Here is a 16,925-nt window from a genome sequence, read left to right as displayed (position 1 = left end):
GAAGAAAGTTCATTATCCACTTGGAGAAAAGGTATTTGAGGAACATTGAAGGTAATTAGGATGTCTAATACATCAGAAGTATTTGAGATTTGATGAAGATGCGTAGGTTCATCTGGACCATAAATGTTGATATCAGGGTTGTTGATGATGTAATTATTAAGAATAATTCCGTCTGGATTATTTCGCCTGGAGTTCCAGTTAGCGTCCTTACAATTTAGGTCTCCCGCAATAATAGTTGGATAACTTGAGAATATAGTCAAGATCTTGAGTGTTGAGGCTATTGTTGAGTGGCTTATAAACAGCAATGATGAGATATTCTTTATTATCACTGTTCAAAATAGATACACTTGCTTCAAAGCTCATAAGGGGAAGAGGAAAGATGGTACTGTTCAGACATTTTTTCATGAGAATAGCTGTACCGCCACTACGATTATGAAGACGGTCAGATCTATAGATGTTGTAGTTGGGAATTTTAAATTTGTCATTTGATTTGAGGTGGGTTTCACTTCATAAAATTACATCCAGACTGTGCTGGTTGATGCAGTTTTGAATTTCAATTTTTTGATTTTTAATACCATTACTATTATAAAATATAAACTTGGCATAATTAATATGTTGCATGGTATTTGGATTAGTCGTATGGGCGTAATTTTTGGCCGATGCTATTGGCACCACCGGTGCGATTAGCCGCTTATGCTATTCGCACCAACATTAAGCACGCGTGCGCATTGAGTTGTAAAAGGCGGGTTTCTACCTTGGCGTAGTTTATCATATTTTAAGCGTTGGCGACTTTCAAAAGTTTAGAATGGAAAATGGGTTCCTTTTCTTATAAAAAGAAGGAACGCATTTCCTTTTACTAAAGTATATATAAAAAAGGCAGATTTTTATGTGTCGCAATGTTTATCCTTTTCCTGAACGGTTTGAATAGTTTAAATGACTGATTTAAAGGGGGGGAAATCGTGCTGACATTTTTTATACTTCTTAGAATACATTTAGCTTTAAAGATGTGTTTTGCTCAATCATGCCTTTAATTCATTCCTCTTTGAAAAATTTCGTCCGATAAAAGATACTAAAAATTAGACAGCGGATTTCTGTGCAGAAAATTTAGACATGAAATAAGTTAAAAGCGATTATATGAAATATTAAAAGAATTATTTTGTATGCCTGCTTATTTTTTTTATGGAATTCCTTGGCATTTTCAGGACACAAAAAGTACTTCAAAGAACTTTGAAATATTAGTACAAACACATTAATCAATTAAATTGAAATAAACAATGGGATGTAATTTAAAAGACAGTTATAATTTAATGTAAGAGATTTAGATTTAAAAATTTGCACACACAAATGATTTATCAGATTTTGTAAGGCTTTATTTCATAAATAACTTTAATTTTGAAATATGGCATTTAAACCTATAAACCTGCCTGGATACTGAAGAAGTGCTGAATATATAAGAATATTATCATTTTCAGTAAGTTTTTTACTGAATAATAAATTCTGACAGTCCTATGCTATCAGAACAGGTCTAAGTTTGCATAAAAATTCCTCTGTTAAATAAAAGAATTTAAATAATTTCTGTAGCCTTTTTGTCAACACACTAAAGATTTTAACTAATTACTTGTCCTCGCTTGCAATCAGAACCATCATTAAATCCCTATTTTATCTACTCATTTCCTGCACATTTTCATGTATATAGATTGACTTCGTCTTTGTAACTGATAATTATTACTTGCAAATTATTCTCTTGCTGGTGAACTACTAACAAACCTTTCTATTGCTGAGTTAGGGTTAACAACCTTCGCTCTCACTACCGCCAGCCTTACGGAAATAGGCGTAAAATGCTGGTACCTGGGCTGATTGTGCGTATGCGCGAACGTAGGTGGTGTAAATAGACTTTTAGCTATTCGCACCGTCGGTGCGATTAGCCACTGCGGTAAAATGCTGGTACCTGGGCTGCTTGTGCGCATGCGCGAAAGTAGGTGGTGTGAATAGCCTGTTAGCTATTCGCACTGTCGGTGCGATTAGCCACTGCGGTAATTATTCATGCTCGTTCTGGATGAATATCTTTAGTGCGAGCCATTGCATTCTTGAGCCTGGAGTCGGGGTTAGAAGCCTGCTTGTATTGCTGGTAAATTTGGTAAATTTCAGTAATGAACCCGGTGAATTCTTCAAAGGAATATTTTTCTATGTCTCTGTTTACTGATTTTCGTTTATTTTTGGAGGATTGGTCTTCTTTATCGTTATTATAGATTTCTTATTTATAGATTTCTTGAGGAATTTCCTGTCATTAACCGTGTTTGGGTTGCTCTTGGTAATCGCTCCATATGTTTGGTTGTACGGGGCAGTGCCCAAATTACGTGATTTGGGGGATTCCGAGGATGGACAGCAAGAGTGACGGTCGCTCGTGTGACGAGCTCCCGCCAACTCAGCTTAATTCGGGGAATTTTAATGTCGATAATGATGTTATTGATGCGAATATGTGTGATATTAGGGATCAGGCTCCCCCTGTGCAATCTGCGTCACCAGATGACGAACGAATGCAACTCATCATTCAATTTTATGACCTCAAGCAACAGTTCGAGGCAATCCAGCGCCAGAACGTTATGAAAAGAACGCCTTCGCCCCTGGACTTAGCTGGATTGAGCAACTGGACCAAGCGGGTAAGACCCTTTTTCATAACATCAACGACATTGCCAATATCTTAGATGTCCCAATTTTCCACCTTCCCTCGGCCAGAGAAGAATTTCTTAATATTTTGGAGAGCGAGCGCTTAGCCAAGATGGCTGCCGCTCAATCCACAGAAGATCCTCGCAAGCAAGAGGCATCTATTCTCACGCACGAGGTGCGGGGGAAACCGGTCCAGTCGACGTCATCGCGGAAGCGAAAGACGCACACAATCGACTCTGACGGGTTTATCACCCCCGCGGCTCGAAAGCAAGGGAAGGCGCCTACTGTGGATCTCCCAATAGATGATTTGGCACAAAACGCTAAAGAAACAAATGCTACTGTTTCAAATTCTAAATTGCTAACCAGTTCAAAAAATGCTACTCCTAAAAAGGAGAGGAGTAGTAACAAGTACGAAAAAATTAAAAATTCCTTAATCAGCGATCAAACCAATGACGCAGAAATAGCTACTGCAAGTACTACTGAGGGAGTTAATTCCGAGCAGGCACGGAACGTATCCCCCCCACCGCAGTCTGAGATTCCGGCAATACATCTCAAAAGCAGCAAGAACTGGAAGACACAAGTGTCTTTCATGAGAGAAATTGCCCCTAATTTACGGAGCATCCTGACTGGACCCTATCTAAAAATTTTTGTTCAAACAGAGCTGGAGTTCAGGGAGGTCACCCGCTGGATGAAGCAAGCCGGCATCCAGTTCAAAACTTTTGATCTCAAGCAGGACCGGCCAGTCAAAATTGTCATCGCCTCCCTGTTGAAACAGATGTCCGGGACATCAAAGAGGAGGTTGAGGCGATGGGATTTAAAGTGCATCGCATCGTTCGGCTTACTCAGCCTGGCTCCAGACGCCCAATGCCACTTGTGTATTTACAAGTCATCCCTCACGCCTTCATCGATCATCTGTTTGCTGTCACTGACATGTGGGGCACAGAGATCAGCATTGAGCATTACCGCGGGCGCAAGGGCCCGATAAAAGATACTAAAAATTAGATCAGTGCTTTCGGTGCCAGGGCTTTTCCCATTCTTCGGAACTCTGCACCCTTCCAATCCGTTGTGTCAGATGCTCTGGACCCCATTGGGCACGTGAGTGTACCAAAGGCTTAGATGTACCTGCAAATTGCTGCAACTGCGGTGGAGATCATCCTGCTTCTTATAAATTTTGTCCCCGCTACCCAGGTAACAAACGGGCTCGTGGTAAAAATTCCGCGCCTAAGACTAGGGAAGCTGCTCAGACAGCCCCCGCAGGGTTCTTCTAAGCCCCCAGCAACTGCTGAGACAAGACGTCCCATGCCTGCTCCCCAAAGCAACGTCAGTTCACTATCTTATGCACAGATGGTGAAGAACACCACCGAGCACGGATTCAAATCCACGAATCCCAGACTGCCGGCTGCAGAAGCCCCGCAGCCCCAGCAGTGTCAGCCACAGCAGAGTGTAGCAATGATTACGACGATGTCTTCTCATCTACACTAAAATGCTTAATTGAAATCTCCCGCGACCCAGCGGTAGACAAGCATATTCTGCTCCTTGCCTTCAAAAAAGCAATGCCTAAACTCAGGCAAGCAGATGCTTTAATGAGGGCATTTTATATCTATGAAAGCTATGTTGAGCTTTCAACCTAATTAGGCTTTTTTAGACCCATGTCTTCTGTTTTTCAGTGATGAACCTCTAATAACGGCTTAAAATTCAATTTTATGAATAACAGTTCAAACACCACCAGAGAACTGACCATTTGCACTTGGAATGCCAATGGATTAACATCGAAAATTCACGAAGTTCGTGATTTTGTAGTAGAGCACGTTATTGACGTGTTTTTAGTCCAAGAGACTCACCTTACCCCAGGGAGTACTCCGAAAATTGGGAATTATGACATTTATTGTACTGACAGGGTGTCACAGGGCAGAAATCCCTGTGGTGGCACTTGTATCTGTGTGAAGCGTTCGTTAAAGCACCACATGATACCGTCCCCTGATTTAAATTTTTTGGAAGCGACAATCATCAAAATTTTCCTTCAAAATTCCTCTCCGCTGACAATAGTCTCAGCTTATCTACCTCCACTGTCTACAGCACGTGGAAGGCCAGCTTTTCCTGTCAGTGATTTTGATAAACTTTTGAATATTTCAAATCACCTAATAATTGCTGGTGATCTAAATTCACGCCATACCGCATGGTTTTGTTCTAATAGGAACAGGTGTGGTATTAGTCTAAATTCATGGTGCCAGAGTAACCATGTACAGATCATAGCCTTACCCTCCCGACTTTTTACCCTGTTAGAGGGTCCCCTGCAGTTCTTGATCTGGCTGCCTTTTATAATATATTTTTTCGGCATGAGATAAAAGTAATTCAGGAATTGGACTCTGATCACTACCCCGTTTTAATAACCCTAGATATTCAAAATCGATACTCAAAATTAAAGGAGCAAGTCTCAACAAATTGGGACGACTTTAGATTTATTTTGGAAAAAACTTCACTCCCTCCCATCAAAATTTCCAGCAATTCGGACTTTGACAGGCATATCAAAAGTCTGGAGTCTTTACTGAAAGAAGCGAGAGCTGCGGCTTCAAAACCACACAACCACCCAGGTGCTAGGCTCCCACCTGAGAATAATTCAAAATTAAGCAGCGAAATTACTTGCGAAGAATTTGGCAAAGGTCACGAGATCCCAATATCCGTGCCAAATTTCGCAAAATACAGAACGAGATAAGGACCGAAACCCGGTTATTAAAACAAGCGGAGTGGAAAACATACATTGAGTCCCTAACGACTGAAGACAAAATGATTTGGCGCGCAGCCGCCCGATTACGCAAACATAAAACATACATTCCGCCCCTTCAAACGGCCGATGGCGCTCAGATGGCCTACACTGACTCAGAAAAGGCGAATGTCATAGCTGACAGCCTTGCAACTCAATTCGCACCAAACCACGACTTCTACTGTAACCGCCCGGTTACACAGGGGCGCATACAAGCACGGGTTAAAGATTTTTTAACACAACCTATCACAACTGAAGTCAGGCCAACGGACCCTACTGAAGTCATGGTTTTCATAGATAAATTGAAACCTGAGAAGGCACCTGGCATAGATTCTATTTCGAATCGCATGATCAAAAACTTCCCCCCTATGTTTATCGTATGGATCACGGTACTCATAAATTTAATGCTCAGGAGAAGCTATTTCCCCGACTGCTGGAAAATTGCAGCAGTCGTCCCCATTCCAAAACCGGGACAAAATTTAAACCTGCCCATCAATTACAGACCCATCAGTCTGTTATCTTCTCTCTCTAAGATCTATTAATTTGTCTTACTTAATCGCCTGAATGAATTCTGTCGGGATCAAAATTTACTAATCCCGGAACAATTCGGCTTCCGACCTACACACTCCACGGTACACCAGTTACTCAGTGTAGTGGAATTCATTCATGAAGGCTTTCGTAAACGAGAGAAAACTGGAATTGTCTATCTAGACGTTGCCAAAGCTTTTGACAGGACTTGGCATGACGGGATTATTTACAAGCTCATGCGGCTTGGTTTTTCGGCTCATCTCATTAAAATTATTAACTCGTACTTGACCGGACGCAGTTTCTGCGTGCGAGTTAACCACGAATTCTCCTCTCCCCGCCCAATCTATGCTGGGGTGGCTCAAGGAAGTCTCCTCGTCCCCGCAATCTTTAACCTTTATGTAAATGATATTCCTAAGGCCCCAAATATCGATCTTGCTTTATACGCAGACGATACAGCCATCATTTCTCAACACTCCAACACCCTCCAGGCAATCTCACAATTGCAGAGTTACCTTTCGACCTTAGAACTCTGGCTCGGTCTGTACAAAATCAAAATTAATGTCGCAAAATGTGCTGCCACCATGTTCATCCGAAGAAACATCCCAAATTTACCTAACTTAATGCTCTTCGGTGAAACCATTCCCTGGGTCTCTTCTTACAAATATCTAGGTGTTTTACTAGACTCAAAATTAACTTGGCAGCCTCACATCCGCAAAATCATAGCAGGTGCGACAGCTGTCAAAACCGCCCTACGCCCCCTCTTAGCTAGTCATAGCGACCTGTCAACTGATAACAAAATCTTGCTCTACAAATCAATGATTAGGCCGGTTCTTACGTATGCGTGTCCCGTATGGGGCCCATGCGCACTGACTAACAGAAAACATGTCCAAATTTTTCAATCTAAAATGCTTCGGCAAATTCTAAAAGCTCCGTGGTTTGTACGGAACGAAGAGATTCATAACGACCTCAAAATTATGCCCATTAATCGCTATATACAGCGACTTTCGGAAAAATTTTTCAAAAATATTCAACGTGTTGCAAATCCTGTGCTTCATATGCTACCCGTATATGATCCTGCTGTTGCTTCTTCCCGGAAAAGGCCCAGAGCGGTACTTAATAGGGAATATTCGGCTCTGCCATTTAAACGGGCTAGATATGAGCACACTGATAACCACGTGAATAACTACCTCTCGTTCCTTAACCCCCCCCCCGCCTCTAAAGTTCTTTAATGCACACGGCATTAACTCGAGGAACCTCCTTAGCGTTTCTTTAACAAGAAACATCACAGTCAGATAGGACTGATTTAACTTACTCTAATCTTTCAACTAAAATAAAACTGAAAAAGTTCTCTCTAAAACTGATAAAGATTCTTTAAACTTTAACTTCTCTCTTCCTCTAAGAAGGAACTTTCTTAGGCGCTTAACAGCGTCCTTTTTGGCTTTTAAAAACCGCAATGAATAGCGGTCAAAAAATGAAACTTCTCCCTCCCAGCTGATCACTGACAGAACCACTTTTTCGACCTGTAAACAGGTTCCCCCTCCCCCCCCCACCTCGAAGAGCGCGCATCGGAATTCCCATGCGTGTCCTTCACCTGACGTATGCAAAGAAAATGATTATCAAGGTTCAAGGAAACTTCACCTTTTATTTTTCTAGTCAAAATTTTCTGGCTGCCATTATCTAAATTATTCTGGCCCTTTTTCGGCGCAAAATTAAGACCTTCTGAGTTTTTTGCCTTTTTTTGACTCAGTGTGAAGGCACTTACTCCAAGTCATTCGGCTTATCAAAATTGTTACCTTATTTGACAATACCCTCTTTCGGACGATTAAATTTCCTTTGAAGATGTGGAGGTAAAGGCGTAATTGCCTATGAACTCCGTAAATTGCACTTCCTTGATCCTTGATCCTTACGTGATTGGCTGAGAGTAGAGTGAGTCTGTTGATTTTGCATATTTGGGGAATTTTTTGGTGTATCTTCATTAATTTTTTCAATATCTATATTTCCTCGTCTTTTGGGGCATTCCTTACTACAAGATGCATGTCCTCCTCCACAGAGGCAACACCGACTCTACTTCAAGCCTAAGCGCGCGGTTCGAAAATTCGTGTGACGTCACGACTTCTGGTCATAATAAACTTCGGAACGCATGCAGTGGCTCTTTGCTGATTGCTGAAGCTTCTTACGTTGTGCGAACGCTGAAGCAGAATACTTTGATTTTTTTATGGTTTTAAGGTTGGATGTATTTTAGAGAGGTAAGAATACATTACTTTACTTCTGTAAAGTTATATTTTTCTAATTATATCAACGTTTTTAGGCGTATGTTCTAGTATACATGTGTTATTTCTGGTAGAGACAAGGCTGCTGTGCTATGTATAATTTCTTTTTGAATAATGTTGTGTCAGCCCATCGTAGAATAAACGGGCTTCGCATAGTTATATTACCTGATCTGTTTCAGAATAAAACATCTTTTTATGGACCTGTATAAATTTGATGTTATAATATAAGCTAACACAGCTTATTCTTAAAATTTTACATGCCATTAGCTATACACTATAACTATTTACTCCCTTTTATATTTAAAAATAATTAATTTATATTTTATACATAACTATTTACTCCCTTTTATATATTAATTTAAATAAAAACATTTCAGTTATTAAAATGCCGGGTAGATGCTGTGTACCATTATGTAAGGGAAACTACCCAACAGGACCAAAAGTGTCTGTATTCTCCTTTCCTAAAAATGAAGATTTGAAGAGAGAGTGGCTTTCTGCAATCCAACGGAAAGACTTTTCATCCAAAAAGAGTTCAAAGGTAAGTAAAGTAGAGTTATTAATTAATAGTGTAGATTCTAATTACATATAAGGGTTCATTCAGAAATTTTTAAATGATAATATTTTGTTACATAAACCAGGATATACAGAAATAAAGGATTGAAATAGAGCTTTAATCACTGCAAATATTCTCTGGTTCTATCTGTGAAATGAATATTCTTTACTACAAATGCTCAGAATGAACCCTCTGATTTTTAAACTATTACTATTAACATAATGTTTTTTTTTTTTTTTTTTTTATTTTCTCTAAAGGTTTGTGAATTGCATTTCAAGGAAAGTGATTTTAAAGTTGAAGCTTCAGCATTTGATTCTAAGAATGGAATTTTAATTTCTGCTCCACTTCAGGTGCGTAGATTAAAAGAAAATACAGTGCCATCAATATTTAAGGACTATCCATCTGTATACAGTTCAAAAAGTAGCACCATTGTACGAGAAGATCCTGATGCAAAAAAAAACTGCCCGCGAGTGCCATAATTTACAGAAAGCATTGCGTGAAAGCCTTAAAGAATATGAAATGTATAATAATGATTTGAAAATTAATTGTTCTAATGATATTTTGTCATGTATTGATCGCTATGGAATATCAGCATTTTGGCATGTATACACAGTTCCAGATACCTCAACTGTTTGCTTTATTCATATTGTTTTTAGTCCTGGGCCATCAATTGATTATTCTGTAGTTGTGAATGACAATCAAGAAATGTCTGTATTTATTAAAGGAAAATCTATTATGCAATTATCTCCTTACACATTCCCACATAAAGTTACAAATTTTAATGAAATTAGGACTGTTTTAGATAAATTGGCTAATCTTCAAACCAAAGAGTTAAATTCAAAATTAACCATAACAATTGATATAATTAATGAATTACTGCAAACTATCTCTAACGACAAAAATGAGAGCATTATTAAATTTTTGCAAGACCAGATGAATCTTTTACTTTGCCCTAAAAATAATTTTAGATGCAATCCTGATGTACTAGTGTTAGCATGCTTGTTAAATACTATATCACCACATGCATATAAATTTTTAAGGGATAGTGGCAGTATTATTATGCCTCATCCTTCGACTTTAAAAAAAATTTGTAGCAATTTAGTATTGTCACCATGTAATGAAACAATTGATGAAAATTTTTTAAAATATATAAAAAATCGTGTAACTTTCCTTGAGGATCGAGAAAGAAAAGTGATTCTTTTGGTAGATGAAATTTATGTTCAGCCATATTTTGATTACAAAGGAGGCTCTGTCGTTGGGGCTGCATTTGATTCTTCCAGTCTGGCAACCAGTGCATTTGCTTTTATGATATCCAGTTTGGAATCTTCATTCAAAGAGGTAGTACATATTATGCCTGTTAACACAATAAATTTTGAAACATTACATTATGTAATTAAAAAAGTGATTAGAGGTCTTGAAAATATGGGAATTATTGTTATTTGTGTTATTACAGACAACAATGCAATAAATAGAAAAGCCATGAGTTTGTTTTCAAATCCACCACGTAATTCATTTGTTTACAAACATCCAATGAATGGGAATAGGCCTCTTTTCTACATAACAGATGCAGTTCATTTATTTAAAAATATAAGGAACAATTGGCTGAACCAGAAAAATCCTGTACATGTATGTTTTTTCCAAATATTGAAGATCTTTCAAAGAAGCACTTCAAAACTGCTTCGTTTATGTCTTTGAGAAAGCTACATGAAATTGAAAATGACCAACTGATTGCATTTTCTAATGGTTTAACTCTAAAAAGTCTTTCACCTTCTAATTTAGAGAAACAAAACATTGAACTGGTTCTTAAGATTTTCAATAAATTTACTATTGAAGGTCTGATTCATTTGGGTCTTTTGCATGAAATACCACACTATTCAGATACATCTGAGTTTATATCCATAATATGCAAATGGTGGGATATTATGAATGTTAAAACTATGTTTAAAGGTATACATCAAAAGAGTGAATTTATGAAGCCATTAACAGCAGATGATTCTGATCCAAAAGTTATTTTCCTCAATCAGTTTCTTAACTGGTTAGATGCATGGGAATCAATGAAATGTTCAACAGGCATACTTACAAAAGAAACTCATGCAGCTCTCAAACAAACTACTTATGGTATACTGGAGTTGACTAGATATTGTGTTGAAGAGCTTGGAATGAAATATATACTTCCAGGAAAAATTCAGACTGATGCTCTTGAAGCCCGGTTTGGTAAATACAGACAACTTTCTGGTTCTCAGTATCATATTTCAATGAGACAGTTATTAGAATGTGAAAAAAAATTAAGAATACAATCAAGTATTAAGTTAGAATTGATTATTAAAAATACTACTGTCCCTTTAACATCATTTGAATATGATGATAATCTTCATGATATTATAGAATTAGATAATACAGTATATTACCCATCATTAAATATTACGGAGAGTGATGTGAAGGGCATTAGTAGCCATCTGCCAGTTCTGACTTATTTGGGTGGTTACTGTTGTCATGCAGTTTTAAAGAAAGTAAAATGCTGTACCTGCAAAGAAAACATTACAATAAATTCCGCAGTTAATCATGATCAAACGTATGATCTTATAAAGAATCTTGATGGTGGTGGACTCAGGTGGCCAAAACCATTTATTGTAAATATAATTATGTATAATTATTTAATTGTAAATAAGCTGTATAGTGAAGAATATGAAGATTTTTTGTTGGAACAAAATCAGAGGAAAATTGTTGCAAATTTGACTTTTAAAATTTTAGAATTAAAAGAAATGCTCTTTGATGATATTATTTGTGATAATGGTCATACAAGTGAAAGTATAAGCAAACTGATAATTTGGATATCAACAAATATCATACTCAAGAATCTTTGCAATAGGAAAAATGACGATATTAAGTCCAATAAAGAAAAAAAAAGAAAACTTCAGACACTTGCAAAGTAACATTGATGCTGTCTTTAAAAGTAAATTTTAAAGTTCTCTCAAACTGCATCTTTGCTAAATATCTACGTGTCATCTTTGGTGAGCAGCTGAGATTTAAGAAGCATGTTTGTTATACATTTAAATTGCTTTATGCCAAAATTTATTTTGGACTTGTATATATTATTCTTTGCTTATTTAACCAAGTTTTTAATATTACTCAAGATTTTATATAATTTTTAATTTGCTTTATACTAAGTTACTTCTCAAGGTCCTGAAATTTCTATATTGTATTTACAAGCGCCTTTGCTAAATATCTACGTGTCATCGTTGCTGAGCAGCTGAGATTTAAGAAGCATATTTATTATACATTTAAATGCTAAATATCATAATTTATTCTGGACTTGTAGATATTATTCTTTGCTTATTTAGTTATTTAACCAAGTTTTTGGCATTACTGAAGATTTTATGTTATTTAAAATTTTCTTTATACTCAGTTACTTCTCAAGTTCCCAAAGTTTCTATTTTGTATTTCAATTGTGTTTCTTAAAATGTTCATCATTATTTAAGATTTTGTATCCTGCAATTACATGGCATAGTGTAGTAGTGTAGAAAGAACATATTACATGGCATAGTGTAGTAGTGTAGAAAAAAGACAAATTCCATAATGTCTTCTTTCTGCACAATCTAACTCCAATATTTCTATTTATGCAATAATTGTATGGACTCTTTCTGGATAGTACTACATGTTCAGCTCAAGTAATATTTGCTCTTCACATTATTCACAGTGAATAAGCACAAATAAATATACTAATATACCCGTGTGGTGACCGGGTGTGAAAGAATAGTCCCAATGTAGCTCATACGTGTCGTAAAAGGCGACTAAAATGGGTACCCAGCGTCTGGGGGTATAGCCGGGCACCCTGCCCCTGGGGATTATATTAGGGAACTGGTCCTCCAGGTTGGGGGTTGGGTGTGGGGCTAACTACCCCACCCCATAAAAAATCTCACTGTTAAGAAATCCAAAGATAGAATTAGCCGGACTGCTTCTACTGGAAAACGACTTGGAAATGGCCTAGGGACTTTTCATTTTGGAACATGAAAAATAAGCAAACAGACTAAAAATTTGAAAAGTTATTGAAATAAATAAAGAATGATGAAGTGTGACTGCAAGGGACGTCTGGTATCCTTTTCTGTCATTGCACTTTTCCTGACATGATAAGGCTCTACCACGTACACTTTGGTAATGAGGCTTGGAAACCTCGGCTAACACCTTGTTGTTTATTAAAAAGAAAAAGAGACATACAGCAATAATTATATTTCATAATAATAATTTTGACCCAAGCTCTATAAATATATCATGATATTAATTTATAAGTCTTTACAAAGTTATATACATAGGTCTTTATAACATTTCACCTGTATAATAGTTATATGATATATGATTTAAGACTAAAAAATAAATTTGTTCTGTTTTTTCTTTCTTTGTTTCAGGTATTCATAACGAAGAAAGGAGTGTTTTTATCATGAAATGGCTCTCAGGTGTAAAAATGCATAGGATATATCTTAGTTTATTGAAGTTAAGAATTGGTGCTTTGTGGACTAAAAAATATGTGCAATATCCATTGTCACACCACTCTGTTCAAGAATATCGATCAGTCCTGAATGATAAAGAAAATGATTAACAAAGGAATATCTAGAACTTGATTGTGTGCATGATTTAATTCCAAATATAAGTATTGGAATAATTCATCCTCCTTATTTTCAACAAAAACTCTTCATTTGGTAATATACATTTGTGCTTATCAGTGTGGTGTCTTGTGTAACAAATCGTCAGTATTATAAAATAGATGGAAAGATCTTTGATTATTGCAAGAGCTTTATGTGCTGAAGAAGTAAAAAAATGTCCCAGATAATTGTGGATATTATGAAACTGAGTATCATAAGAATGGAAAAATATTTCTTAAACAAATTACCTTGTGATGCATGTAATGGGTATGTTTATTTTATTTCATATAACTGTAAATTTAATTATTGATAATAAGCAAACTTTTTTTTTTTTTTCCCCTAAAATGCCATTGGTGTATTGTCATTATTCTATATTGACATGTATTCTCTTACATTTATCATTGAAACCAGAGATTTTATAATAGAATATGGGAAACTTGTGTTGAAGGCCTGTTGATTGAAATACAAGTGACCATTACATCTTTGGAATTTGCATTCTCATTGCCAATTTTGAAAAGACATTCTTTTACATTTTCTTAAAAAAGTTAACATTCTAATGACTTTAGAAGTAAACATTGGCGACTTCATATGAACCAGTCTCTTGGCGAGTTTAGCAAAAAATTTGCCGATGGCTTCCCCATAACAGAACTGTACTGGATTCTATACCTGAATATTGCATTAAAAGGAGAGAAAACCATTTATTATGAAGATAATAAATGATTCATATTACGAATGTTCATTTCTTATAATGATCGAGTTTTATATTCTTGCATTGTATTTCTTTTGTGTCAACGCAGAATAAATTGTGTCGGATTTCAGTTATAATGATATGTGTAAAGATGCTGTAATAAAATTTGTTATAAATGTACTGTTGTGTATTTTTCTTTAGCAGTTAAATTTATGAAAATTTGTATTATTTTCTAACAAATAAAATTTTATATTTTAATATAAATCCATCTATGGACATTACAACAGATATTATATTCTGGAAAATAATTTATTATGCCTTTTCAAAACTAAGTTTAAAATGAAAACAAACTTGAATGCATAATAATTTTTAATGAATAAATAAAATGTGAAATATGAAAAGTGTTCTGACATGTCACATTAAGACTGCAATCAAATAAAGAATTCTTTATACGTGCATTGGTTTTTGTTTACAATTTGCATAGTCTTGATCTAAATTCATTTTAAAAAATTTGGTGTCATGATGAGTAGTGATTTTAGGTAAAAGTTTACAATTGGGTATCCCTTGTATTTTGGCGATTCTTTTTTGACACCAAGATTGGCGTCAGGAAGGCACAATTTCAAAATGGCCGCTATACAAAACCAAAATAAGAAGTCAAAGAATCGCACAAGCCCACCAGTGGGCAAGCGGTAAAAGCCGCTGAACACTGGTAGTTCGGTCCAGGGTTCGAATCCCGGCAAATGGGCTGGCTGCATGGGCATTTTCGTGGCTTTCCCCATGTGTAACTTGGATATGAGCCAGTTCACCTTAAAAAGACCTCGGTTTAATCCTAGTATCCGGTGCACACAGGATTTGGCTACTTTTGGCGACTTTATGATGAGCAGTAAAAACGGGACATATATGATGAGTAGTAAACGCGTCATTCAAAGAATATATATAGTTATACATAGCATATACTATGTATATAATGTATAGTATATACATAGACGTTCTTTGGGTCATTTTTGGTGTTGGCGATAAGTTTCAAAATCGCACCAAGGCTGCACCGTATACTAGGATTTTAAAAGTTTAATCCTAGTATCTGGTGCACAAGGGATTTGGCTACTTTTGCCCACTTTATGATGAGCAGTAAACGGGACATATACGATGAGTAGTTAAACAGGTCATTTTGATGTTGGCGATAATTTTCAAAATTGCACCAAGGCTGCACCGTATACTAGGATTTTAGCAAGACCTCCACGGGACATTCCTCCTTTTCCTGTAGTGCCTAAAGGCGGAGCATGTAATAAGTAAAAGGAAAAAAAAGAATTGCACGAACTCTGTGTCCATGTACACATCGATATGTTTTCACTTAAAAAAGCATCCTAGAATTGCACAAACTAGGCATTGTGCACTGCCTTAAATTTGTCCATGTACACATCAATCTATTTTCATTTAAATAAGGAAGCTAAAACAAAGTTAAAACTATCATGGTAACCTGAAGCAAGGTTTCACTGCCAAAATTAAAAAAAAAAAAAAAAAAAAAAAAATGTCGCTAATCAAAGGGGCACCCAATTCTACACTAGAGCCTGATTTTATTTTCTTAATATATATATATAATGTTTAAAAACTGATATCATTTTTACTTTAAACAATATTCCCGAAAATATATGCTCTCTTTTGTGAAATGTTTACTTTATAATCTGTGCAAAATATTACCATAAATAAAAAAAACTTAATTATTTCTTAAATATAAAGTAAATAAATACTTTTATTATCCCTATGATTATAAGAATTATAACTGAAAGGGCATAAACAAAAACACAATTAAAGGAAATGCAGTACTGAAAGTTTCTGGTTAGCGAATAATTTGCAACAGAGCAAGCCATTACAATACTATAAGAATTGATTAGTAAGGTAAACATTAGTTGAGCATTCTTCCACAGTAGCAATAAATTTTTCATTTATAATTCTTAAAACACGCCAAAACAGATTCACGATTGGTGCCTCTGATTTAAGGTCACACAAAAGTAAATTTGATTTAGCAGACCAAGAGATATTCCATGTCAAATTTACGAGAAAGATCTTCACCAATGTTAAGCTTATTATCTAATATTCATAACAGTTTGGTTAGTTGACTATCACAAAGCTCAAAAGTGCTATCTGCTCATGGTGAAGGACTTTCTAATGAGAACTGGCTTGTATTCACTTTATACGCAAAAAAAACTAAAAAAAAAAAAAAAAACCATGCAGACAGCATGTTCAGAAAAAGAACAGAAAATGTACTCTTAGCATTTAGTAACCTTAACCATTCAGCTACTCGTGGGTATAACTATTGTTCTAAGAGATAAGCAACAATTTTTCAGCAATAACTAATGTACTTTTTCACAGACAGAACTGAACAGTAAAAACTTCTTAAACTGTCGATTCAGATTCTAATTTAGTTTCTTCCTTTTAAAAGCAGGAGCTTCAAAACTTTCCTCATGCTGCTTTTTATTTTGAATAAGCCTCTTGAAAAAAAAAAAAAAAATTCCATGTACAATCAAACATTTTATGATCTTTGTTTTGATATTGTAACAGGAGGGAATATTTACCTCATCTGATTTCGCATATTTATAAATTCTTCGTCCATAGTTATATTTCCACATATTATTTTGTCTTGAAAATTTTGGATTATTTTTTCACATAGAAAGCATAATTTAAAAATTTCAGGACTTTTAAATCCCCCCTAAATTTGCAAAATTAATTAATTAATACTGCTAATTAAAACATATTTCCTGTTCACACATTGAAAATAAATTTAAAGTAACTATAGTTAGAAATACAACATGAAGGTTTACTA

General features: G+C 35.8%; 1 protein-coding gene across 2 annotated transcripts; it reads left to right on the top strand.

Annotated features, from left to right (window-relative positions):
* The first annotated feature begins 8,015 nt into the window (after nt 1-8,015).
* On the top strand, nt 8,016-14,284 carry LOC118182936 (THAP domain-containing protein 2-like). Of its 2 annotated transcripts, XM_085807161.1 has the most exons (4): nt 8,016-8,202; nt 8,604-8,764; nt 9,037-9,129; nt 13,183-14,284. In XM_085807161.1, the coding sequence occupies exons 2-4, from the start codon at nt 8,612-8,614 to the stop codon at nt 13,216-13,218; spliced, it is 282 nt and encodes a 93-aa protein (XP_085663287.1). In that variant the 5' UTR covers nt 8,016-8,202; nt 8,604-8,611; the 3' UTR covers nt 13,219-14,284. The 2 variants fall into 2 exon arrangements, 1 of the variants encoding a protein (XP_085663287.1); XR_015038370.1 differs by lacking the exons at nt 8,016-8,202; nt 8,604-8,764; nt 9,037-9,129 and adding an exon at nt 9,307-11,816.
* Nucleotides 14,285-16,925: the final 2,641 nt, after the last annotated feature.

The sequence above is a fragment of the Stegodyphus dumicola genome, chromosome X1 (assembly GCF_044657685.1).
Source record: "Stegodyphus dumicola isolate Sdum_Otavi_A_Nest chromosome X1, ASM4465768v1".
In the NCBI taxonomy this organism is placed as follows: Eukaryota; Metazoa; Arthropoda; class Arachnida; order Araneae; family Eresidae; genus Stegodyphus; species Stegodyphus dumicola.
This window is presented reverse-complemented; position numbering and strand designations above follow the sequence as displayed.

Bases quoted from the DNA above. Each gene is read 5' to 3' on its own strand.
- LOC118182936 (XM_085807161.1), top strand. From the start codon at position 8,612: ATGCCGGGTAGATGCTGTGTACCATTATGTAAGGGAAACTACCCAACA. The intron at 8,765-9,036 runs GTAAGTAAAGTA...TTTTCTCTAAAG, and splicing joins CATCCAAAAAGAGTTCAAAG to GTTTGTGAATTGCATTTCAA. The intron at 9,130-13,182 runs GTGCGTAGATTA...TCTTTGTTTCAG, and splicing joins TAATTTCTGCTCCACTTCAG to GTATTCATAACGAAGAAAGG.